A 27,321-nucleotide genomic window follows, 5' to 3' on the forward strand; every position below is an offset into this window, starting at 1 on the left:
CTACTACAGCCTGAACTTGAAATGGTCGAGATTGGTATTTGTAAAACAGAATCTCAACAAATATATCGATGGCTTGAATATAGGCCCCAAAAGCGATACTTCACGAATATCAATAACGGAGTTTAATGTGCTATATTAAGGGCAGAATTATTTGACAGTTTTGAAATACAAATGAATGAACAATAATTGAGTATACTTTAAATCGATTTATTTCCCTTAGCATTGATCAAATTGGAAATTTGCATTAAATGGCATTGGAAATGAACAGTGGATCAGTGATCGTCCTGAACATGTGGTATTCAACAGCAGTGAACATCATTTTGTGCCATAAGGAAATCTTGACTGCAATGCTAAAAGTTCATACAGAAGCAAAGTAAGCCATAATACATAACCCACCACCAAAGATGACCAATTGAAATGAATGATTGACAAGCTCATCAGCCCTAAACTACTAGCTGTGTTTGATTGAAACTACACCAATTGTGATCATGTCCTAGAATCTGTGCAACTCGTTAGGTTTGACTGTGATTTCAACAATGTTACTAAACGTGATCTAGTATCTTACTGTGTCGAAGCACCCAGATCATTATGTGCAAAACAAAACAGTGATTAACAGTGGCTTTAACAGCATTTGACCCATCTTTATAAACTCATATGGCTTGTTAAAATAGTAGCAGGATTACTAATATACCAATACAATTTCAATCTCTTTCCATCAAGTAGAAACAAAGCAATAAAGTGTATTTTATATAAGGTGAAGCGTTGTGGAAACAATATATCTTTCATTCGGACGGTGAAGGGAAGATATTTGGCAGAGAGACACGCATTAATAACAAAAAAAAAAGAAGAAGATAATTCAAGGCTGTAGTATTTAAAGGGATACCAATGGCTAGATAATTTCATAAAAGCAATTTTGTTAAAAATGTTGACTATGAATCCCAACGCGTAGGTTGGTCCTCAGTGTAGACCCTCAGGGTAACTGGGGCTCGGATGATTCGCTCTGCACGTCTCCCTCCTCATCGCTTTCCCCGCCGGTGCGACCGATCAGGCGGTTTAGGTTGTAGGGCAGGTCCCCACGTCTAACAAAGACACACGGACACACAATGAGTGCAGAAATCGCAAGGACATCAGCAGTGCTGATCTATTACAGAGTCAAGGAATAAAACCACAACGGGTATATGCTGTATGACGACAAGTAGATGATGAAGGTAAATGGGGAGAAAGACCGACCGAGGTGTAGACAATACATTCTGCATTACAGAGTATAGATTCTGCAGTACATAGTACACATTCTGGCAGTACAGTGGAAGTACAAATTCTGCATTACAGAGCAGTCATTCTGTGGACCTCAGTACACTTTCTGCAGTGTGTCCTGTTTGAAGGCCTCACCTGAGCTTGCCCCTCAGGGTGCTGACCTCCCGGGTCATGGAGTCGGCCGACTCGCTGACGTCGTCCAGGTCTCTCTGCAGCTTCCTGCGGTTGGCGTTGGCTCGGGTCACCTCCTCCTCAGCCTCCTCCAGCTGGCGCTTCAGCTGCCGCATGCGAGTGTTGAGCTTGTCGGCCTGGACGAGGAGACAGGGTTCAGGGTACGGTAGAGGCACCGGCAGACCCCAGGGTCAGCAAGGGAGGGACACACACACACACACACACACACACACACACACACACACACACACACACACACACACACACACACACACACACACACACACACACACACACACACACACACACACACACACACACACACACACACACACACGTTGAGGAAGGCTGACCTGGTCTTTGTACTGGTCTGTGTTGCGCTTCTCGTCCTCCACCTGAAGCAGCACTTCCTTCAGCTTCTTCTCCGTCCTGCGGACCTGTCTGGAGGCCTGCTGCCGCTCCCTGACACAGCAACAGCAACACACGGTGAGGAAGAGCAACCAAAACTACCCTTCTTCCTCCTTTCAATTATTTTATTTGTTTGGTTTTATTTATCTGGAAACGGAACAAGTAGTCATCTTATATAATATTATATCATTGAGACAAATCTACCACCATAGATAATTATTCGTTTTCACCATTGTCTCCATGCACATTTTAACAAATTATGAACTATTTAGAGGCTTTGGTGCATCCTCATCCACCCCCTCATCATCATCATCAACCAGCCACGGTGCGAGAGTCTGGCCGGCCTCACTCACTTTGACTCCACGTCCAGCTGCTCCTCCACCTGCAAGATCTTGGCCTCCAGAGCCGCGATGGCGGCCTTGTACTTGCTCTTGACAGTCCCCTCCATCTCCCCGAGCTTCAGCTTCAGCTCCTTGTTCTGCCGCTCCAGCTGGATGCGGACCCCCTCCAGGCGTTGGGCCGCGCTGCGCTCCGTGGACACCTCGGTCGTCAGCTGGTCGTTCTGGGACAAAACACACGGCATAGAAGAGCGAGTCAGTGTGTGTGTGTGTGTGCGCGCGCGCGCGTGCGTGCGTCTGTATTCCTCCGGTACGTCAGGTATACATTGCTGTACCTATTGTCTTTTAATGTTCACATTCAAGTTTTTATTTGTGAAAAAAACGTGTGCCTATCGGTTGGCCCAGGGTTAAGGGGGGGGTTTGATTTAAGAAATAAAAAAGTATTTTAAGAAGCCACTGCAGCGGTTCATATACTTAATGTTTTGTTAAAATAATTTACAGCCATGTTTGATCCCGATATCCAAACTGCCGTGTTCGTTTTACATCAAACCCTTGAACAGCACGAAATAAAGCCGTTACGGATTGGTAGCAATTAATTACATTGCAAGATCTTGTTAATCACAACAGCTGTTATTCATGAAATTATTGTTCTATTTTTCAAATATTTCATGGGCTATTTTGTCTCTTTACGGACAGGGCAGTGAAGGGACATAGGAAAATGGAGTCAAGAGGAGAGGGAATGACATGTAGCACAGGTGGGAATCTAACCCACATGCCACGTCATGTAGTACTACATGACGTTCCCTCATTTCATTCCCTAATGTCATTGTAGCGCACTAGCGGGTCGAGCCACCAAGCCGTCCTCGGTATAGTTATGAAGGGGAAGCAAATTTATCCAAGCTTATGATTTTCATCTCATTGCCACCACTGATCTTAACGTATTACACTCAATACAATAACGACTGCAACAACTGTAAGTTACGAGGCATGTTGCAGCCTTGGCTCACCTGCAGCCCGGTCCTCTTCAGCCGGTCGTTGACCATCTCCGTGTTGACCTGTTCCTCCTCCAGCTCCTCCTCCAGCTGGGCGATACGAGCGTCCTGCCTCCGCTTCTCATCCGCAGCCAGAGACCTGCGGAGAAGAAGCACAGCCATGGTTCAACTTCAGTTTGAAGTATTATGATCCATATAGTTAGAGACAGTACACACACACACACATGCATATGAATGCATGCCGTTTTTAATGAATCAATGCATGCAGGATGTTTTGGACGGTGTGGTGTAGCTATTGAAGTGTGTGGCATCATACAGCTTGGTGTTTAAGAGGCTCATCTCCTCCTGAAGCTCATCTCGCTCCGTCTGGGCCTGTCTCTTGGTCCTCTCTGCAGACGCCACGTCCTGAGAGCACAAGACACGAGAACGAGAACATGAGAAACCAAAGCACTCCCCCACATGCAACCTCAGAAAGTGAGCCCTTCATTTGATGGACCATGACATTTCCTTTTTTTTGTCGGCTAGGCAATTTATTTTTGCCATATTTGTTGAAATAATCTTGTTCACAATAATCTGGTATCTGTGGCATCCCTGCAATAAGCCCTACAGGCTAGCCTACCGGTCTGTCTACGCACCAGACTACCTGCGCACACGCCAAAAGGCCAGGCAGACCTATTGCTTAAGCTAGCGGACCACTCATGCTTTGGGGAGCGGCCTTGGGATTCTTTTCTGTTTGTCCCTTAACTATATAAATAAAGAAACTAGCATACTCTGGATGGTTTCTCCAAATGGCCTACCCTAACTTGTCTTGCACTTGACACATCCTACAAGATCACATACATTAAATCATCATGACAAATAGTTTTCACAAGTACAATCTAAATACAATAAAACGTACTTTAATATTTAGAAACCACTAATCCCTCATGTCCAACACATTTTTCTGTCAAGGCACGTGATGGGATAGACAGCGGCTTGTGTTGCATGTAACAACCAATAAGAGCCCCAGTGTGAGCGCGAAGTGACATCAGTACCTCCTGGTACTGCATGGCGTCGGCCTCCATGGTCTTCATCTTCTTCTCGTTCTCCTTGGCCTCGTTCAGGGCCTCGTCCCGGGACACGCGCAGCTCATCCGTCTCGCGCATCTGCTCCTTCATCAGCGCCTGGGGGACAGACATGCAGAGAGCATCAGCCTCCGCTCCATGTCCACCCCCTGCGGCTAATGCTAATCTATGGGCAAGGGCGGTTGGCTCTCTGGTTGGCAGCGTAATGGCAACTTGTAGCGCAGCTAAATCCACACTCATCTCAAAGGCTTCTAAAGTAGCCCTGTTCAGCTCCGTTCATCTTTTTGTTCCCTTGTTGATATCAATTTAATTATGTTTTTGGGCATTAAACACATGGCTGTTCTACACATCAATCATACCCATTTATTAAAGCCTTCTTAACAAGCATTGAAGCCACTGGCTCATAATGGTTCATGCCTAATATGTGACCAGTCATTAAGAAAAATATCGTATAAATAGGCTTTGTGAGGTTTGGGGTTTTGCCCAAAATTTGCATCCCACATAATTAAAGCACAGACATGGTAATAAATTAATGAGAGATTGGGTGTTACCTGGAGCTTCTTCAGGTGCCTGAGGGCTTCATCGCGGGCCTTGTTGGCAGCGTCTATCTGAGCCGCCAGCTCGGCCAGGTCCAGCTCCAGCTTCTTGCGGCCCGACATGGCCTGGGAGCGCTGGCGGCGCTCCTCCTCCAGCTCCAACTCCATCTCACGCACCTGCCGGACCCCAGGCCCACTGTCAGGACCCCCTCTTCACACACACACGCTTCACATTTCACTGCCTCACTGCTTGTTATTTTTATACTTATTTCTATTCTCCATGTATCAGTACGTTTCCATCCCGAGCCGAGCACCTGCGACAGCTTGCTTTAAATAACGTTCTTTATAGTTCGCATTATAGTATAGTTAGTTACATAGTACAGTACTGTGTAGTGTAGCTATACCGACCTCTCTATCCATCGTGAGTGAGTCAGTGAGTACAGTACTGAATGTTAAAGCTATGCCACCCACTCTATCCAACGTAATCGAGTGGGTGAGCACAGTACTATACAGTGAAGCTATACCATCCACTCCATCCAATGTCATTTAGTGAATCTGTACAGTACTGTATAGTGAAGCTATACCACCCACTCGATCCAATACGTGTGAGTGAATGAGTCCTCCGTCTGCCTCACCTGCTTGACCAGGGCCCTCTTCTTCTCCTCCCCCTGCTCGTCGCGGGCCAGCAGGTCGCGGTCGAACTGGGCCTTCATGGCCTGCATGTTGACCTCCAGGCGCAGCTTAGCGTCCTCCGTGGCCTGCAGCTCGTCCTCCAGCTCCTCCAGCTGCACCCGCATCTCCTCCACCTGCTGGTCCATGCCGCGCTTCGCCCGCTCCAGCTCGTGGACCTGGGGAGAAGGTGGAGGAGGAGGAGGAGGAGAAATGTGAGGGGTTTGTACTCCCATGGTTTAACAGAGGAGATCAGGTACCAGCTCCGGATGGACTATCGGTAGCGCCGTCATTTCCTGGAAACTCCCAAGCATCAACCTTCATTTAATACTTTTAAATACATTTAATACAAACGTTCATTATATCATTGTTCAATGAGGCCCTGTGTCGGGCTGCAATGCAACCCATCAGGGGAACTATGAAATGCATCCATCAATCCATGTAAAAATGGTTCAGAAAAATAAATAAACGCAACTATAAAGATGAGCATGAAAATATATATAATTGAAAGAGATAACAAGGACTAAACCCTACATACAAAATATATTTTAACCCAGAGACGACTTAGCTACGATCCTGATGGCAGTTCCAACCAAAGAAAACAAAATGGCGTGCGTGCGGCTCCTACACTCTTGCCGACGTCGTCCTTGGAGGAGACCAGGTCATCCATCTCGGCCCTGAGCGTCTTGTTGGTGCGGTCCAGCTCGTCCTTCAGGCCCGCCATGGCCTCCAGCTCGCGGGTCAGGGCCAGGGCGCGGGTCTCCTTCTCCCGGGCCTCCGCCTCGGCCCGGTCCCGCTCCTCGGCGTACTTGGTGGAGGTGGTCTTCTCCTCCGCCAGCATCTGGGAGGAGGAGGAGGAGGAGGAACCGGGGGGAACGTTGAGGCTTAGTAGGAAATAATCTCATTGAGAAGTATTCAGGCGAGGAAACCAAAATTAAGTCAAATGGGGAAAAAATAAAAAATTAAATATTTTTGAAAAATTGCCCAAGAGCTGGATACATAATTGTACATTACTCAATTTGTGATTGGAAAATTTATTCAGCAGGAATGCTGAATAAATGCATCACGTTTTCAAACTCGTATATTTAACAGTTTGTGTTCATTCCGCCCACACACCTGGTCAAACTTCTTCTGCTTCTTCTCCAGGTTGGAGACGATCTGCCGGAGGTGGTCCTGGTCCACCATGAGGTCGTCCAGCTCCTGCTGCACTCGGGTCTTGGTCTTGTCCAGCTTGTCGTAGGCAGAGCTCCTCTCCTCGAGCTGCTGCACCACCGCCTCCAGCTCCCGCTGCACCCGCTTACGGCCCTCCTCGGAGCCATCCAGGGTCAGCGCCTCCTGCTCCATCTTCTTCTTCATGTCTGCCAGCTGAGAGGAGGAGGAGGAAGAGGGAGAGGGAGAATATAGATTGGGAATTATGTGACTATTTGGATGGCCGGGTCGTTTCATACATCACTGAATGAGCAATGTTTAGTCTTTATAACTACGGATAAGAAAAAAGTGTGTGTGTTTTGATGTAAATGTTTAGGCAATGGGGTAGAAGCTTAAGGTACAGCTCATGAACCTTCCCGTAAGTGGAAGAAATTGTGCCACTAGCATGTACCGTACAGGAACCAAATGTTTTCTGTTTTAATTTGACGTTAGCCCCTTGAGATGGATCCTGTCCTTTTCCAAGCGGATCCAATAGGAACCGTTTAGAAGCTACACACATAGATATGAAGTGACTCATTGTTGTCATGAACCTCAGTACAGGTATTGATGGGTGGAAACACGGGCCTTTCAACAAGCAACCATAGCTCCCGTTCAACTCTTCAAAATAACTAACGATAAGAGAAAGAACATTTGAACTTCTTCCACAGCGGAATATTTTTGAGAGGTCTAACGGTAACCTGATCGCAAGGATCATTACAGCTCAACCGAGGGGTGAATCAAGAAATGCACACATTTAAAAATCGGTCGATTCTCGAGTTCAACCCGTAGTTCCCGATCAGGCACTAGAGGGCTGGTGCCAGTGTATGCACCTGGGGGGGTGAGGGGTGTGTGTCGGACTGACCTGGGTCTGGAGGGTGGCCACCTGCTTCTCCACGCTCCTCTTGCTCTCCTCCTCCTCCTCCAGCATCTCCCGCAGGTTGTGCTGCTCATCCTCCAGCTGGCGCAGCCGTGTGTTCACCGCCAGCTTCTGCCTGGTCTCCTCTTGAAGCAGCTCCTACACATGCAGACACAGCTGGGCTGAGCAACACAACGTCTGGAAGTTTGTCTGTGTTAGGCAAGCTATGTGACTGATAGCTTTTAAATATGGAAAGATAATATGGAAACCCGTCTATGAACAAGAGATGGAGGAGAAAGTTAAAGTAGCCTGAGTGAGTGAGTGTGTGAGTGAGTGAGTGAGTGAGTGAGTGAGTGAGTGAGTGAGTGAGTGAGTGAGTGAGTGAGTGAGTGAGTGAGTGAGTGAGTGAGTGAGTGAGTGAGTACCTGTGTATCCGCCAGTGTGGACTCCACAAAGGAGCAGTCTTTGCTGGCCTTGATGCCGTTGCTCTCCGCCGCACTCAGCAGACTGCTGACGTTATCCAGCTCGGACTACACACAGAGTAACAAATACACATTGGGATTCCCGATAATGAATGAGCATTACAATGAGAAACCTAGCCTGGGGTTCAACAGGAGGAAACGACTCCACGGTCAATTAGTTCCGACCAAGTAATTTGATTGGACAAGAGGCATTCCATGAGTGCTGATATAGAGTATAACAGCACTGGGACTTTAATGTAGCTTAGATTGCAACAAAGACTAACATGTTCTGAGACATAACATTTGAGTTGAATTATGAATGGTCTTCAGAAGAGGACGAAGGTAACGTAACATAACTTAACGCAACGGGTAGACCTATACAAAGTAGCAACCATAATGTCGTTTACTACTATTAACAAAAATAATTGCTTGTAGAACTGTTGCATAAAAGCAATAACACACTCGAGGTCGTGTTGTTGTGATGAATATCAGCACGGCTGTGACTCTCTTCGGCACGCGGCCAAAGGCCTCGTAACTACGACCGAATCACAGCCATGCTGATATTCAGTACAACAGCATTCCCTCTCTTGCGTGATATTGCTTAATCATCATCATCCCCCCCCCCCCCGACCCCCCCCCGTTACCAGTAACCTTAACGAATCGTCCCTACAGCAGTGAAGTACTCCAGGGTCAAAAAAGAAAAAAGCTTGCAAGATCAGAAGAAAATGTTGGCCTTCCGTCACCCAACGTCTCCCCTCTACTAGCCCAACCCCCATCAGTGATCCCAGCTCCTCCAAGGGGACACTACGCCCCTCGATGGGACGCTCACCTGCATCTTGGTCATCTTCTCGGCCAGCTCGGTCCTCTGCCGCTCGCTCTCCCCGTGCTTGACCAGCAGCTCCTGCAGCTGGGACTCGGCCTTCTTCCTGCGACTCTCAGAGTCGCTCTTGCTCTGGGTCAGCGTCTTCATCTCGATCTGCAGCTCGTTCCACTCACTCTCCAGTGCCTGCTTGGTCTTCTCCACTGATGCCTTGTTCTGTAGGGTAAAGCATAAGGACATTGGTTCAACTGAAAGATACATTTTCAATGCCTAGAGCATAGTCTTCCTTTTCGTATGAATAAGAGTATCAATTGAAACACAAAAAACACATCCAAAAAGAAGGCATAATGATTTTCACCCTCTTGGCCTGTTCCAGCTGTTCGTTGAGCTCATCAAAGGCCTGGTTGTGTTTTTGTCTCATCTCGCCCATTTGCTGCTCGTAGACCTTCGCCTCATCATCCAGTGTCTTCTTCAGTTGAGAGACCTCAGTCTCACGCTTAGATCTGAACATGCATCAGAAGTAATGAATGGAAGGCGCAGGACAATAGCAGTCCTTTGGTGCACTCTAGTGGTCAGAAATAAATGATTGCAGCTTTCACTTAATATTAACATGGCTAAACATGATAGCTAGCTTTCGAGATCAAAGTTGACAATGACAAATAATCAAAAGACATACCATAATCAATACTAAAAACATTCTAAATATTTCCTATACCTGCTTGAACCACTTAGCATCACTAGCAATCATTGCAGGTTGTCCAGAAGCCACGTCCATCCCCGTACCTGAGCTCCTGCTGGGCGGCGGTGGAGTCCAGCGTGTCCTCCAGCTCCGTCTTCAGCGCCTCCAGCTCCTCTCCCAGGTCCCGGCGGTACTTCTCCGCCTTGGCGCGGGCCTGCCTCTCCAGCTCCAGGTCCTCCTGCAGCTCAGAGATCTGCGCCTCCAGCTCTCGGATATTCTTCTGGGCCAGGTTCTTGGCTGAGGCCTCTTGCTCGATCCTAGAAGGTGACGGCCGCAGAGGAGGAAGAACCATGGGTTAGTCGTTATATATTGTTTTTGTGTCTGAAATCAGTCTTTTTCATTAATCCTTATCTCAGTAGGGTATGGTGAGGCTAAGGAACAAACAATATTACAATCACGGGTTACCATTCAGTTCCCTAAATCAAAGTATTCCATGTGTGACTGGATTACTGTCGTGTCATATGAAAAATACGTTTCTCCACAGTATAACTGTAGATAACGCTCCAACACATAGTTACACTGTGGAGAAACATTGGTATGGTTTGGTCCGGGCTCCCTAGCTAACCTGGCGAGGGCAGCCAGAAGCTCCTCCTCCTTCTTGGCCAGCTGGGCTTTGAGGTCGGCGATCTGAGCCTGGAGGTCTGCGATCTGGTCGTGGAGATCGGTGGAGTCCCCCTCCAGCTTCCGACGGCCCTTCTCCAGCTCCTGCCTCGTCTTCTCCTCCTTCCTCAGGCGGTCTGAGGGACAGAGAATTCAAAACTTGTTTCGCAATAAAAAAAAAATCCTGAGCCTCCTTGTTACAACGACGGCCACACATGTTGAGGTGTACACAAACAAACACACACACACACACACACACACACACACCCTCCAGGTCGGTGATCATGGCTTCATGTTTGTTCTTGAGCTTCTGCAAGCTCTTGGACTTCTCCTCCTCCTCCGCCAGGTTGGTGGTGAACTCGGAGATCCGCTCCTCCAGATGCTTCTTCTCCTGAACACGGGAAGAGAGGGGTCAGGGTGGGACACTCATGACCGAGTCTGAATAACATCCAAGTCATTTAGTGTCAAGTGTGTCAATCCCTCATGTGCCTCATGAATCACTGTTTAAAAAGATGACACATTAATGAATGAATCAATTCATGAGTGTATCGCATTTCTTTGATCTCAAAATGTTAACATAGCGTAAGCAACTTCATAGTAGCGTGGTACAGAGGCCTCTATATTGTATTCAACTATAGTCGGCATTTAAACAATGGTGGACTTTTAGAACATGAAGCACAACGTTAAACCACACATAAAAACAAGAATGATAAATCGCATGTCATATCACAATTTTAAAAGAATCGCAATACGTGTCGTATTGTCGCTCAATTATCGTTATAATATCGTATTGTGGGGTCCCTACTGATTATCCCCCCATATCAACCATTGGACCTGGTAATTACTGAGCAGTACACACGATAAACCAAACAACTTGCATCCCGAGTTTGCAAATTAATTGAAGGACACCAGTGATGTCATTGTGGTAGAACCTCGCGATTATAAAAGAGCCCTGGACCGACCTTGTTGAGTTTGTTGTTCTGGTCCTCGATCATCATGACTTCCTCCTCGATCTTCTTTAGCTTGGCGTCCGTGGTCAACTTCTCCAGCTGGAGCTTCTGCCTGGCGCCCTCTTCCTCATCCAGCTGCTGCTCCAGCTCCTGCAGGGACAAATGGATCGAAGTTATGGCTCATGTCAATATTGCAATGGTTGCCTTTTTCTTGTTAAAAGAAAATGCAGTACAAAAGTGCAAAAATTTAAAAACCAATGTCAAACTTGTAAACAATATGTATTCTATATTCAGTAATAAATCTGTATTAAATATGAGCATGTTTAATATTGAATATTTATGACAACTAATGAATGTGATCGTTTTATATGGAGGGGGATCAACAGCAGATCCAACATATCTTCCACCCATTCCCCCCCCCCCCCATTGACCGTGATGTTGGTCTGCATCTTTTTCCTCTCGCTGCTCATCTGCGTGACGCGCTCCTCCTCCTCCTCGAGGCGGGACTCCAGGTCGTGCAGGATGTCCTCCAGCTCCGTCTTGCGGGCGGCGAGGCGGGAGCGCATCTCCTCCGCCTCGGCGCACAGCTCGATCTCCGCCTGCAGCTGCTCCTGAAGGGCCTGCTTCTCCGAGCTCATCTGGGGGAGCGGGGGACAAACACACGTGAGGGACCGGTCCCAGGGAGAGGCCTCATAGGGCTCCATGTAGGCTTGTATAGCCATGGTCCTACTATAGCCATGGTCTACTGTAGGCTTCCCCCAGCCCTACTATAGCCATGGTCTACTGTAGGCTCCCCAGTCCTGCTATAGCCATGGTCTACTGTAGGCTCTCCCAGTCCTGCTATAGCCAGGGTCTACTGTAGGCTCCCCGTGTCGTACTATAGCCATGGTCTACTGTAGGCTCCCCCAGTCCTGCTATAGCCAGGGTCTACTGTAGGCTCCCCGTGTCGTACTATAGCCATGGTCTACTGTAGGCTCCCCGTGTCGTACTATAGCCATGGTCTACTGTAGGCTCCCCCAGACGTACTATAACTTGGGTTTCATCAAACTGGTTACAGGTGGCTTCATCGTTGCTGTTAAAGTGTTTTGGTGTTCATATTCTACACCGAGTCCTGCTGATTAAGTCCATGTGTGTGTGTCTGTCTTTGTATGTCTGTGTGTGTCAGTGTCTTCCCCTCCTGGTCTGTAACCCGCTGCAGTAAGAGTGTGTGGTCCTGGTGCTCATGTCACATACCTGCTGCTGCTTGGACTCAAAGCTCTGGAGCAGCTGCTGGGCCTCCAGCTGCCTCTGCTTCACCTGCTCCAGCTCCTCGTCCTTCGCCAGCATCTCCTCCTCCTGCCGGCTCACCTGCAGCAGGGGCTTCACCTGGGGACGGAGGAGAGGAGGTGTTGGGTGGGCACGGAGGGGACTAATGCCATCCCAGGTGGGGAAAAAGGGTTAAGGGATATGGGAGGAAAGCAAAGAGGGAGTGGGGGTATAAACAGAATCGGACTACCCAAATGAACACATCCTCATCATCGATTAACTTTAAGTGCCTCAAAACGTTCATATCAGAAACTATCAACTGTGACGCAAGTTGGTTTGGATCCACCGTGATAAGATTGATGAAGCCAGTGAATCTGGGAGCCAGTGAACAAACACGGGACAGTCACTCAACACACACACACACACACACACACACACGGTACCTTGGTGAAGAGCCTCCACCACTGCCAGTTCCTCAGCTTCAGGTAGGCCACACAGTTCCTCTGGATGACCTTCATGGCAGTCAGCTGCTGCTGCCGCTTGGTGAACGCTCTGGAGGGAGACAAAAAGGGGGGTGAGCGATGGAACGGGACCTCTTGTAAGACCCTTCATGTCAGCCAAGCTTTTTGTTTATTGGGAGCATGTTCATGGGAGGACACACGCTTCCTACACAGACTGTAGGAAGCCTCTTCAGCGAAACAACCAATGTTCAGGAATTTTAACGTCACATTGCAGGCACAAACAGTCGACAAAAAAGGGGATCTCACTGTCGAATTGCATTGACCAATGTTGGATAGTGTTGATACAAACGCAAAACGATACGAGGCCACCTCGTTGAAGAGAGGAAGGGGGCCGTCTCTAGGTGCAAATAATAGGCTTATCAAATGATCTAGGGATAAAGCGGATTGTCCGCGACGAGTACAGGGGGTAGTCTAATGAAGCACTGGAGGTGGGCTCTGAGCGTACTTGCGAGCCACGTAGCCACGGCACCAGGCCTGGAAGTTGATGATGACGTCGGTGACCTTGATGTCCCGCTCCTCCTCCAGGTGGGCCAGCACTCCGGCCCGGAAGAACACCTTGCTCTGCCCGATCCGGTACAGGTTAGGGTCCAGCTCCAGGGCTTTGATCTGTCCAGGAGAGAGAAACGGTACTCACTATACGCTCCCCGTATTAACACGTGATTGAATGGAAATGATGGAGTAAAAAATAATGCAAGATAATCTGCAGATAAAAACAAATACGTCATTCACACCAGACGATAAAATGTGATAAATGTTATTTTATTACGATTCTTTATGCACGTGTGACGAATCTCACCATGAGAACACACGCCTGCTTCCCATCCATGAAGCCTTTGGGGATGGAGTTGGGAGTGAGGATCTCATACCTGGAAGACAAAGGACATCAAATGAGTAAATAAAATGACGCATGAGCCCACCGGCCCGTCTCTCCCTCAGAGTCCTTGCATCCAGAAAGTTGGTCAGAAAGAAACCGATGCATTGCTTAGGAACTGCTACCGTCATTAGACCTACTAAAATAAAACAAATTAGTTTCCGATGAAATCATTTTGTTTGCGATTGTAGCTTCTAAACGTTGGACAACCCTGGGTCCGCCCCGGGTTACCTCTGCCTGAACTCCTGGAAGACGATGCGGTTGGGGAAGCCCTGTCTGCAGATGCGGATCCCCTCCAGAACCCCGTTACACCGGAGCTGGTCCAGGACCAGGTGGGGCTCCAGCTTACCAGCCTGGAGGGGCACGGACACACAGACAAAGAGACAAACAGACCGAAAAACGCATTAGAACATACGCAGCGATACCAAGAAGCTACAATGAGCAACAGTCGGTCTAGACTTAAAACCGGCAACAGGAGTTGATGTGCACCTTCTTCTCGTGGTTGGGGATGATGCAGCGGACGAAGTTGGGGTTGGTGTTCCTCAGGGTGGTCATGAGGTTGGAGAGTTGCTCTTTGTACAGCTGGCCCACCGTGCGGAACATGCCCTTGCGGGTCTTGAAGGCTCCGTGCATGGAGTCCGACATGCCCGCCACCTTGTCCAGGCCCACGATGCGGTCCACTGGGACCAGAAACACAGGAGGTGTGATGAAGACAGACCGAGGTACAGACGGGACCGTCACAGAGGAAGACACCACCGTGGACATACCCCAGTTACTTCACAAAAAGAAGAAATTCGTCGATGAGGCCGTCATGCGTCGACCAAACTCACCGTCCCTCCAGAGGTCGGCGATGAATTTGTCCGTTGACTGGTTGAGCAGCGAGGCCACACACTCATTCAGAGGGTCCATGTTCTTCATCAGCCACTCGTCCGCCTTGTAGTCAACCTACCACACAAACAACATGTTCATGTGTATTCATGTGTTCTTCTGTTGAATCCGTCTCTCCTAGGGGAACTCTCGACTAAGATCTGCCATGGTCGAACCTGAATCGGCAGGCCAAACCCAGACAACCTCATCTTTTTTAATATAGGCGGCTAAATGATGCTGAATGATATTTTGTGTTGCCGCATGCTTCATTAGCCTGAAAATAAAACATTTCCATATCGGGGTCTCCCACAGCGTTCTAATAGCGAGGCCCAGCTCCTCCCCTAAACAACAGTCCGCCTCTACAATCATTCACTTTTAAACATCAGGAACACAATGATGGTCTCCATGTCTCCCTCTGCATTCAATTTGACAGAAATGATATGCAACTACCTGCTTACATAATATAGGCTTACATAATATACCGTTATTAACCTAATAAAAAAGCACAAGCAAAAGTTACGTAAAAATAAAAAAAACGCAAGTTAAATTTGCAGAAAATGGGCGTGGTCCATACCTTCCCGGCATAGTGGATGATGCAGAAGTCCACGTTGTCCTTCAGCTTCTTGGGCTTCTGGAACTTGGGGCTGCCACCCTGCTCCTGGACCACCTTCTCCACGAAGCTCTTGTCCGTGGCCTTGGGGAACCAGCACTCCTCGTCCAGCAGGGCCAGCACCCCCGGGGGCCCAGTCTGCACACACACACACACACACACACACACACACACACACACACACACACACACACACACACACACACACACACACACACACACACACACACACACACACACACACACACACACACACGATGATGCAAAACTATGTGCAACCATGTGACTTAAGCATCGATGCAAACAACAATTTGTGAAACTAATAAAATAGCCCTACTCTCGAACTTAACACCTCAACCCTGTTGAGGTGTTTAGGCCCGTTATGTGTCATACAAACGGCCCTCCGAACCTTGCTCAGCAGAGCTAAGGAAAGTCTTTCGTGAAGCACCTGACAGTTGATCACTAGAGCAGCAGCAGGTTCCCACCGCAGGCAATCGCACTTCCTGATTCTAACCGAAACTGCTGTGGTAATGCTGATCACCGATTTAGACCGTTCTCATGGCGACCAGTGATGCAAACATTTGACAGTTGACGAATGACGATAGATCGACAAGAGGTTGCTGCAGGACAACTTGATTTTAACACTACATGTGCGTGTGACTACAGTCGCAGACTCATAAGGGGGAGGAGTCTTCTCGGATCCAGCAGTCCTGACAGGCCATAGCAGAACTTCTGGGGGGGAGGCGGCCTATCACCTGGAACGGAAGGCAACGTTCCTGTTTCGTTAAAGAGATTTTCTACCAAACTAACTAAAACTTAACAAGTTGCAAGATGGAGCTTTCAGAAGAGGATTTAAATACATATATCCCTTAAGAGGACATTTTACACACGGTTCATATCAGACCACTAAAGACACTCCGTCTTAAATCGTTGGTTTCCCGACAGTCTTCAGGCTCTTGGAAAAGTTTAATATACCTATAGGTCGAATTTGTATTTCGTCCATTTATACGTCGTCCTTCGGGCGAATTACGCGCTTACAGATCCATGCCAGCCCCGAGCAAAATGATTGGTCGAAAAACAAAACAGAAGTGACCAAAAGTTAAACCACCTCGTGCCTCCAGATTCCTCAGTTCCTCAGTGCTGCTCTCAGACCCTCAGCACGGATTAGTCTCCAATAAAACAACTTTAGAGAGTGAAGGGGAGGAGCTATCTCACCGATCTCTCGATGAGGTCGATGCAGGGCTGCAGGTCCAGGCCAAAGTCGATGAAGCTCCACTCAATGCCCTCCCGCTGGTACTCCTCCTGCTCCAGGACGAACATGGTGTGGTTGAAGAGCTGCTGCAGCTTCTCGTTGGTGTAGTTGATGCACAGCTGCTCAAAAGAGTTCAGCTGGGGGAGGAGGAGAAGGGTTATGAAATACTCTTTAAATAATAATAATAAATAATGACATTGTTCAGTTTAAATTTAACAGGTGGAAGAAGGACCTGGAAATGAAAATTAATTCTAAAGGGTCCATTGTCTAAGAGATCCTCCTTGACTATAGGGTTGTTAATCAAAGTTCATTTGGATGAACGCTTCATCGTTTGAGTAATTAAACAATTACTGCTGCTTAATGATGATTCAAATTTTAGTTTGCTTTAGCTGACTTTTCAACTAAAGCAAACACATTAAAGACATCCGTTTAGACTCTGAAACTTGTGAGGGAATTTGCCATCATTTTAAATATTATATATATATTTGATTATTGGACTGAAAATAATCTTGCGTTTAAGCCCTACTTAACTATGAAAAGCAAAAGGCTGAAGGCAGTCCAAAGGGCATTTGTCTTCTGCTCCTTCTTGTTTTATTGCTATGATATGATGTGACACATCACCACTCTACGGCAGTGCCTTCCAAGCAGACACATTGGCGTTTGCATGTAGGTGTTCCACGTCATGTCCTACAACTTCTTAGTGTTTGTGCGTGGAATGTACGCTTTGGCTAGCGGTGTGCCCTGGCCTAGAACCCTCCGGCCTACGTTACAAGCGACCTCGTTGCCGTCGTCCCGTACGGTCGCGGGCCCCCCGAAAACCGTACCTCGAAGATCTCGAAGCCGGCGATGTCCAGGATGCCGATGAAGGAGGCCCCCTGCCTCTTGGTCTTGTCCAGGGCCTTGTTGATCCTCATCACCAGCCAGCGGAACATCCTCTCGTAGGACGCCTTAGCCAGCGCCTCCACCGCAAACTCCGCCTGCTCCTGGGTCTGAGCCTTCTGCACGTAGTCCCGTCCCACCTGCGGCGCGGAGAGAGCGACAGACGGGTCGTTTCTGAGTAACGCACATCGGCCTCGAGTCCAAGAGAACTACGTCTCAAGCAATCTGAGGGGAAATGCCCTGGGAGTCCATGTGCCCATTGGCTTGAGTGTACTGGTCTTACGGAGGACTCCCTTAAAGTGCGGGTACCTACCTTGATTCTGGGGGACAGGATGGCCCGCGTGAAGTCAGTCACGTTCATCCCCAGCAGGTGACAGACCTTCTGGGCCGCTGCGGGGCAGAAGAGGGCGGTTCAGTTGGGTATCATGCAAGCAGAGAGCGATGCGAGTGCCCGTGGGTAGTGCTAAACAGGTGCTTCTGCATGTCCATGGATCAGTGTGGTGCGGGTACCGGTATCATCAGGCATGGAGGCCTGGTCAGAGTGACGTTCCTTCTTGAAGCTCATGTTCCCCAGCTGGAGCACAGCAGAGATCACCTTCATCAGGCCTGGCCGACAAGAAAACAAACGTATCGTCAAGAGACACATGAGCTGAGCGTGGACACCTGCGGATACAGAGGCAGACTGTTGTCAAGGGAAAACCGTACCTGTTCGCTCCTCCTCCGGGACGCTCATGATCTCGAAGGCCTCCATGGTCTCGTTGAACAGGTCCTGGTCCTGCTGGCCTGGGATGGTTGAGTTCCCGTTGGACAGGAAGCGGTACTTGCTGTAGTCCTCCAGACATAACTCGGCTTCAAAATAAAAGCACATTTTGTTATCCCGAGTAGACTAATACCTACTGTATATACGGTTTCAATTCATCAAATGCATTTCAAAAACAAAATCGAAAAACTATTTTAAATAAAATTATCCAGTGCACAATCATAAGCATTGAGCCTTTGGGAGAACCCTGGTTTTCTCTGTGACCATCGGTGAGGGCTTACTGCGCAGCTTATCCCCGGCTCCGGTCAGCATATAGTAGAAGATGTGGAAGCTCCTCTCCTCTTTAGCCTGACGGATGGCCCGAGACTTCTCCAGCAGGTCTGGCATCACGCTGGTTAAGGACGTAATCAGGCCAGACACCGATTCAGTCAGAATTGTCATTAAAAAGCAGCCGCTTAGCAAGAAGAAATGATAGGGTTGACCCTATGGCACTTCAAGGATACAAGTCTCGATGTTGGCTCCAACGATGTATCCGTTGACGTCAAAGTTGATCCGGATGAATTTCCCCTATTCCGAAACAAAAACTGCTTTGAAACATTGGCGTTGTGATGTGTTGGAGATACTGACATGAAAACACCCAAAAGTTGCTAGAGATAAGCCTCTGTATGTGTCCATTATGAATTCAGAGCACTTATTTCTGACCAAGGCATCTCTTTTCTGATTGGTTCGGGAAATCAATCTAATGCGACACTTCTTAAGGGTGGTAAAATTTAGGGAGGGAGGGAGGGAGGGAGCAGATCCTAGCTACAGGAGTTTAGTGGAAGGACTTTAAGGCCACACTTACAAATCTCGAGGAGTTATCATTCTTGACCGTCTTGGCGTTGCCGAAGGCCTCCAGGATTGGGTTGGCCCTCAGCAGCTGTTTCTCCAGCTCCCCCTGAGCACGGAGCGGGAGATCACAACACAACTCAGCAATCGCAGCGTCCATTTCATTGGACGTCAAGTTCACTCTAGTAGAACTAAGTAGTGGAAGTGAAGTCAGAATTTTCAGAACTGAAATTTTTTATTTGTCGTGCTTCATATTTTTGACCTTGTAGGTTAGTATTTCTTGTCCCAGAACAGATGTATTTAGATCTTAATGAGTTAAAGAACAAGAATCTTGTCCACACATATTTTCTTCCACTAGAAATACCAAACTTCTTTCCAAGTTCATAAATCTGTAAAGTACAATAAAAATATTTTTTTAACATTCTGACTCCAATTACAATACTTCAGAGGGAAAATAGAGGCTTCCATTTCCGTCACCTTTGCGTCAACGTTAAATGACTGTGTGAGAGCAGTGGCGTTAATCATGCTTGCAAGCACACTACACATCATGCATGTATTACGCACAACACGCACGCTCGCACACGCATTGCGCACACACACACACACACGCACGCACACGCACACGCGCAAGCGCTTCGATAAAACGGGTAAGGACACGCGGTTCAACCACACAGACAGACACACAACCACCCCTATTCCCCAAACCAGGTCCATGCAGGCCCATAACAAAGAGAGCATTTGATCTGTTCAGTGGCGTGACTTAATAATAATTCCTCTTGAAAACACAGACCGAAAAAGCCGTTTGATGATTTGGCGCATATGCAAAAAGCTGTTTATCATGCAGCGTCAGAGATGGACTCACTTGTGACAGAACTGCGCTGCCCTAGAGGTAGAAGGAGAAGAAAGGGTGGATAATTTAACACTTTGTAACAAACTCTTCCCTCAGTTTGCATGAGTACACGTACACCACTACGAACTGCAGTCAGGCTCAGTGACAGAGAATTACTCAGATAAGACTTCAGTAGATTGCATATATTGTGAACTTTAGAACAAGCCATACATGACGGGATAAGTCCAGTCAGACATTCAGACACCCACACAGACATCCCCAGCCCCACACACGCATTGCTGCTCGTTGGAGTCCTGGTCACTGCAGGACAGGCAAGTATGGACCTGAAAGGGGAATGTTGGCTGAGCTGCTTCCCTTATCAGAACAGACCAGAGAGTTGAAAGTGTGGCAAAAAATGAAACTGCTACATGTAAAATAATATTTGGAATACAGACAACATTTTACAGAGGACACTGAACAGAGATGCACATTTAAAAAACAACCAAATGTAAGAATGTAATTGGTACAGGCCATGGCCCTGTGCTTGTTTTCCTACTGATTACCCCTGTGGATGTCCAGGTTCAATTCAATCTTTAGGACGACACCCAGTTGGGTCTAAAAAAAGTGCCTAAGATTCCTCAATGCTTTTCAATAAAAGACGAGAAATAAACTAAACTTGAAAACAAACCTACATTTTCCCTGCAATAGATTTGCATTTCTGATGGAGAATACCTGATATATGTCTGACATCTATGATGCATACTATTTTATACAACCACACTTTTAGCATAAACCTAGAGATGGTTTGACACATCAGTTGTAGCCTTTGAGCTATAATGCGTTTGTCGTCTCTCTGATGAAAACAAAGAAGAGAGTTAACTGACAACTTCCTCAATAGAAATATTTGTCAAAAAAAAAAAGACCACTTCCCTTTTTTATTAAAAAAACATTCATCATGACCTAAACATTATAGGGCACAGTGGTCCTATTTATCAAAAAAAATAACTGATGTAGATTTCACATGTAGGCATCAACATTCCGTGTGTGGACATGCCGTCAAACTAAAACACACGGTTCTGTACCCACCTGGTCTCGCTTGGACTTGAAGGACGAGGCGACGTGGGCCAGATACTGGATCACTTTCTTTGTGTTCTCCGTCTTTCCCGCGCCAGACTCCCCTCTGAGCCGAACAAGGACAACGGTACATGTGTGAACGTTGAACGGTGTAAAATCACAGCCGGTTAATCAACGAGAGGTCACTACGTATACAATGGCTGAGAAACGTGCGATTAAAATTAAAATGAGTTTGATTTAGTTTCTGAAAAAAACTAATTTGGCTAGAAAGGTTGTCACAAGAGAAATCACTTACGTGCAAAGGATGGACTGATCCTCCCGATCTAGGGAAGATATACAGTTAGCATCACTCAGTAGGCCAGTTCATACATAATCCTGTTTGCCCAGTTTGTAAACAGCTGACACAGCTGTGGCAAAGAATGTAAGACAAGCAACGCAGAAAAAGAATAAGGCAATAATACATTTCTAAACCAAGATTCCTGATAAGAAAAATAAAAAAGTAAAAAAAGTAATAAATCTGCCAAATTAAATCATACGTAAATATACACATCTTATCTACTTATCGCCAATAAACATCCACCTTATTCGACAGATAAGCACTGCACTATGTACTATGCACTATGTTAGTGGATTCTTATAATCAAATCTAGACGGACTAGAAATATCCCATGATGCACTGTACTATCTAGTCAACAACCTGGGCAGATGACTAGCTTGATAACATGCCTCACCAGGGAAGCCATTGTTTGTCTTGTAAACGATTAAACTCCCTGGGGATCCATCAGAGACTTATTGAATGGTAAGTACATCTTGGTGATCTTGTATCCTACTTAAACACCCTAACAATCCATTGAAGAGACTTTTGGAGTAGAAAGCCTTGTCGTGAGAGACTGAGTGAGTGAGTGCATGAGTGCATGAGGCAGGTGTGCGTGTGTATAGCAGCCAAGAGACCTACCCTGCATCATGCTCCTGTAGGAGGTGTCCGTGATGGCATAGATGTGGGGGGGCATCTCGTGCCTCTTCTTGCCCTTGTACATGTCCACGATGTCCTCTGTGTAGATGGGAAGGTACTTGTAGGGGTTGATGACCACGCAGAACAGACCCGAGTACGTCTGGTGTGTGGAGGGCGGGGGGGGGGGGGGGGGGGGGAATAAGACGCGTGCCCGTCAATGTTTGACCTCTTGTTGATGGGCCTTTTAGGATGGTATAGTCAGTGTGGTTGTCGTGAACTAACTAGGCAATGTCGGCCCAGGGTAACGGGCGTGGTGAGTGTGTGTGTGAACTCACGTAGATGAGTCCAGAGTAGTATCTCTCCTTCAGGTTGTGGAGCACTGAGGCTTCGTTGAGGCAGGTGAGCTCCGCCATGTCCTCCACCTTGCTGAACTTGGGCGGATTCATCTTCTGGATGTCGTCCTTGTTCACTTTGATCTGAGAAGTGGGGGAAAATGGAAACGTTTTGGGACTGGTGCTTGGTATATCCTGGTCCCCCGAATGTAGATTAGAGAACGTATTCAACAAGCAATGGTTAACTTGGTAAGAGAACTCATGTGGCCGAGAGTTTTAACTGTGTGTTATTGAACAGGAATTAACTACGACTATGGCTAGAGACCGGGCCTGTAGGAAAAAAATAAAAAATAAATTAAATTTGAGAAACTTACTCAAATATTTTTTGCATACCTGGTTGAGCAGGGTGCAGGCTCCCAGTCACACCTCCCTAAACCAAGCTTCTCATTTTGGGACGCCTGACGTTTATGGTAACTGGTGATGCATTGATAGGGGTTTCTTGCACACAATAGCATGCATGCTACACTTTTTATTTTTTTTCTCAATGGTGCGTTTTATTATCCATCCGTCTTAGAGTTCCGAGGACGTTGCCTAGCGACACGCATGAACACGCCCCTTTTCCTCGGACGGCGAATTTGCTAGCTCGGATGAACTCAGAGGAGGCCGAGCAAAATTCCGAGACAGAATTCAAGATGGCTGCGCCCAGTGTGACTTGAAGTATGAACTGTTTTCATTGTGCTTGGAGCGCTTTGGTGGTTTAAATGGCAATTTCAATCACTCCTATTACTGCAATACCTTACTGCGTCTCTATCTCTGCCTATGGCTTATTTTGGAGCGCCTGGTACTCTGCCAATGCTAACAGCTTTCCGCGTGGAGTCCATGTTTTCCTCCGACGACCGAGCGAAACATAATAAAACGATTGAAGGGTGGGCGTGACGCCACATCCGAGGTCCCAGTCGGTTCACAGAGAATACAAAAACGCACCATAAGTGACCACGTGTAGACATGCATTCTGCACTAAACCTCAACCAAACCCCTTCAAATACACAGCAGGCTGCGGACCACGCCCATCGACGAGACCCCACCGAAGCCTTGTCGGCTCACCTTCCTGCCCGAGTCGCACAGCTCCACCACACACTCATCCCCGCTCTCCTCCTTCAGCGAGCCCGCCTCGAAGCCGCTCTTCTCCGCCGGCACCCACACCAGCTTCTTGGTGGACCAGTCGGCCTGGGCCATGGGGTCGTTGTCCGCGCCGCGCTCCCCATACAGGAACTTGTTTGCATCCGTCATGGTGGCTTCAGGACAGAGAGGAAGAGGGAGAGTTACCGCAGGAAATTCAAATCACACAGAATTTAGGAGCCCAACGTTTTACACAGTTGCCGGGTCGAACAACCCTACGTAATGTCGATCAGAGTTTGAAGTGAGATTGTCCTTTAACCGAGTTCGCATGGCCTCGGGATTTCGTGGCATAATGGTTTTAGTTTTTAGTTGTTGTTTTTTAAGGTATAAGACTTGAAACAGTTAAAAAAATTATCCTGAATGAAAATACAGCAGGGAGAGCACACTCTTAAGTGTCCGACTCGTACTTGGGGAGTGATGCTATGCAGGGTGCTGATGGCATAGCATCAACGGCTGGATGTGGTTCTACGAGCATGCAAAAGAGAACTGCCTCCTCAAAGGTTAAGCATGTGAGAGCTACCATGAGGAAATGCAAGAACAGGGAGCCTAACGACACCACACAGGAAACATGTGATATGCCCTGAAAAACAACACTAGCCACGTTATGTGGAATAGGTTGCCTTAATGCTTACAATTGTGACGTGAAAATAGGTCAAACTTATGTTGGATAATGAAGAAGAAGTTATAATAGAAAACATGTTGGGGATTCCGTTTTTTGCAATTTGGAACTGAAAAAAAGAAAACAGTCATGGTGTTTTTACACCATGACTGTAATTTGAGTCAGGTTCAAACCTGTTGTTAAAACCGTGCGCTTAAAAACACGTTCTTGCCCGCAGACGGTACTTTTCCAACATGAAATATCACTACCAGCAAGTTTTGCATGCATTGCCTGTGTTGTAGCCCTGCATTCAAGAAAATAACTACTGGCATTCATTAAACTACTAGTGCTGGCATTGGTAAGAATACATGTAATTTCCCATCACTTCCTCCATAGGTCAATCATTCCTCCTTGATAGCAATAATTGCATCCTACTTGAAGATAACAGACCCTTGCCATCAGAACAAGAGGTTCCATAAATTAGTGTATTCGGTATCGCCGACACCCTTGACACACAAGTTGTTTTATTAAAGTATTAATTTATTTTCTGGGGTGATTAAGTCATGTCTATATGCCGCATTCGATCGAAAATGAAGGGATTGAACAGGGATCATTTCAAACCGTGTAAAGCTCTCAATTGCACACATCCCTGACTTCCTGGTAGGAACAGTCCCTGCTGCTCACCCCCTCATTAGAGTTGGGATTAGACACAGTCTCTATACCGTCTCCAAACAGCGGTAACCCTTACCATCCTGCTGTCCTGTGGTTATCCCAATGATACATCCCAACTGTTAGACTGACAATTCATTACGGTCACAAATCCCTATTTGTTAGGCCATAAGATCCTTTTTTCTATTTATCATTTCAAAATCGATAGATTGAGTCATTAACACTGACGAATCCCTTTTGCAAGTTAACAGAAGAGCAATTTTATGGCCAGACTTTCAAATTATAGTCAACTAGCAGCAAAAGGACAATCACAGAATAAATCAATGAGGTGTTCAAACACCAGGAAAGCACACCATGTGACCTATATCCCGATACGGCTGGAGATGAGACATCTGTCCTCATACCTCAACACCCATAGCATAACAATACATCTGGCCACAGGTTACAACACAGCTAGGCTGACTGGGCGGAGGGGCTGGGGACACTGGCAGACAGAGGGGGATACGGGGTAGGAAGCAGGAGGAAGGAATGTTTAGAGCAAGTTAGGGCAAGGAGGGAGAAACCTTCTCATCCAGTGCCACGCCCAGCAGAGAATTACTGTGCTAAAATAACCTATTTTCTTTTGATCAATACAAGCCTGATTGCTTTCATAGTCTCTACTCATTTTGACCGCTGTAACAAACAAGTGAAGACAATGTATAGAACTGTACATTATAGTTACATCATATAGAACTTTATATTAGAACAGGCGTAAACAATACTGCATAAAAACAAAAACACAAGAAAAGCCTCAGCAAATGAATGGCCAATCTCCCAACTATGCACGTGTGTGAATGAGTTTGAGCATGTCAGATTAGTTATTTCTATCCAATAAGAAGAGGATGATTGCTGTCTCAACCGGTCGAGACAAGAGTGAGTGTGCGTTTACACAGGGAGATAAACAGATAAGTGTAAGATGTCTTCTGTGTTTCTCTCTAAGCACCTTATGTGATCAGCCCGTGTAAAGTCGGGGAGGGAGGGAGGGAGAAGGGGGGGGGGGGGGGGGGGGCAGACTGTTGCTTAATATCATGTGCCCTCAGGGCCAGAGAGAGAGAGAGAGAGAGAGAACGAGAGTGAGAGACAGATAAAGAGAGTAAGAAGGGGAGAGAGATTTGTAGCCTGAAGAGGAGGCACGGCCACCATTAAATTCCACTGAACTATGACAGGCGAAATCCGTCAAACGACGAGAAGCCTAGGAGATGACAGACGAGAAGAACACTGTGGTCGACGGGCGGCGACCTCAAGTTGTAACAGGACATGATGAAAAACTGTAGAGGACCAAGTTCCTCAGGAAGTTGCTACGGTTTGAGCATTCAACCACACAATGCGTGCGTCTGCAAGACTACAAGCACCGCGATGAAGAAACACGTATGCATTTCTCATCCAACGCAAGCCAAACGAACGGTGGAATCTGGCAACGCACATGCAATAGCAGTGGGCAGCAACAGGTCTCTGTTGCCTCACACAGGAGGTCATACAACCATCCTCCTCTAACTGGTTTTGCTCTGGCTGGAAGCAGTAATACCACAGGAGCCTTGCCATCCTTTCATTAGGAGGCCTGACCTTTGAACCCGTGGCCCACTCTGTAGTTTTGGTCGATGCATTGGAATATAAAAGGGAGTGTATCAAATAAAATAAAAACTATGTTAGAGGGGAACAGCTTTGTATAAATGTAGAGATGGACAACTTTAAAAGGTGACTTAATGACCCTACATTTCTGGCCTCCCTCTCAGTCCGTTCTTTCTCTGCGGCCTCCTGTTCCTGGAGCAGGTCCAATCCCTGCTTTACATGTGACACATCAGCGACCAGGGGCCTGCCAACTGCAGGTTAGGATCCACCATGGTTCAGGAGCGATGCTAAGTGAGGTTTCTCTGACTGCTTCAGGACTACTGCCTTTTTGTTAGTGTGCGAGTACGTGTGCGTGTGTAGGGAGGGTTCGGGTGGTCAACTATAGTTTTGAGAATAAAATGCATTTTGAAAGAAATAACATAGGCCTTTACACACCCACGCATGTCTTTATCACATAGTCTTGTTATATATACAATTATATATCCTCAGGGTAGACTGGGTGCATGCAGGTTCACTACTTGCCAAACTAGCTTGCAGATACACGTCCTTCAAATAAGTCACAAACACGAGATGCAGACGGAGGAATGTCTCGATCCACACACGGCAATGAATCACATTACAGAGAGCAGAAACCATAGATGTAAAACATTAGCGCGCACCTGCAGTTCCTTATAGTTTGAACAGGGAACAAATGGCTGGGTGGTAGGCCTATTTGACGATCGAGGGGTACTTTACTCGTCTTCAACAGGTAGAAAGCACTTTGTGTTGAGGATTATAGTTAGTTGGGCTAGCGAAGTTTAGAAAAAAACAACAACGTATGCATTTAGTTACCTTGTGTTCAGCGTCAAGCACTGCGAGGGAAGTCGGCCGCTCGGTTTTGCGTCAGTGTTGTTAAGAAGCCCTGCACCACCACGCTTTGAATGTCACACAACACAAGCGACTCAACGCATGGATCTCTCCGACTCGTTCTCTGTCTATCTTAAGGATTCCTCCGAGCTGCCTGTGTGTGTCCGTGTTTGTTTCATGCGGTCGAGCTGTACAGGCGTTACACTCGGCGAGGATGGTAGGCTCGACGGGCGGATCCGCCCATTTCTATGCTTCTAAGGTAGGAACCGAGTGTCGAGGCACCGCCCCCCGCCCCACAGGTGAGTCGCTGTTAAACAAACACGGGCGCGGTCCAGCGGGTGTAGATTGGGATGAT

At 47.2% G+C, this 27,321-nt stretch overlaps 1 protein-coding gene across 1 annotated transcript; it reads right to left on the bottom strand.

Annotated features, from left to right (window-relative positions):
- Nucleotides 1–186: 186 nt before the first annotated feature.
- LOC115540203 (myosin-9) lies at nucleotides 187–27,193 on the bottom strand. Its single transcript, XM_030351296.1, has 43 exons — nucleotides 26,952–27,193; nucleotides 23,171–23,361; nucleotides 22,070–22,210; nucleotides 21,738–21,894; nucleotides 21,078–21,105; nucleotides 20,795–20,888; nucleotides 19,742–19,762; nucleotides 18,896–18,988; nucleotides 18,555–18,618; nucleotides 18,333–18,431; nucleotides 17,997–18,140; nucleotides 17,802–17,897; nucleotides 17,605–17,681; nucleotides 17,237–17,431; nucleotides 16,376–16,549; nucleotides 15,125–15,298; nucleotides 14,514–14,628; nucleotides 14,173–14,363; nucleotides 13,915–14,036; nucleotides 13,609–13,678; nucleotides 13,258–13,418; nucleotides 12,735–12,843; nucleotides 12,280–12,411; nucleotides 11,478–11,684; nucleotides 11,059–11,196; nucleotides 10,364–10,487; nucleotides 10,062–10,233; nucleotides 9,541–9,753; nucleotides 9,116–9,260; nucleotides 8,767–8,973; nucleotides 7,902–8,006; nucleotides 7,483–7,635; nucleotides 6,549–6,797; nucleotides 6,061–6,273; nucleotides 5,399–5,611; nucleotides 4,779–4,940; nucleotides 4,198–4,326; nucleotides 3,480–3,568; nucleotides 3,179–3,302; nucleotides 2,187–2,395; nucleotides 1,779–1,887; nucleotides 1,390–1,562; nucleotides 187–1,079 (listed from the first exon to the last, which is right to left on the bottom strand). Exons 2-43 carry the CDS (start codon nucleotides 23,354–23,356, stop codon nucleotides 971–973), a joined length of 5,886 nt encoding a protein of 1,961 aa, XP_030207156.1. The 5' UTR covers nucleotides 23,357–23,361; nucleotides 26,952–27,193; the 3' UTR covers nucleotides 187–970.
- Nucleotides 27,194–27,321: the final 128 nt, after the last annotated feature.

This window comes from Gadus morhua, chromosome 3 (assembly GCF_902167405.1).
Source record: "Gadus morhua chromosome 3, gadMor3.0, whole genome shotgun sequence".
NCBI classification, from domain to species: domain Eukaryota; kingdom Metazoa; phylum Chordata; class Actinopteri; order Gadiformes; family Gadidae; genus Gadus; species Gadus morhua.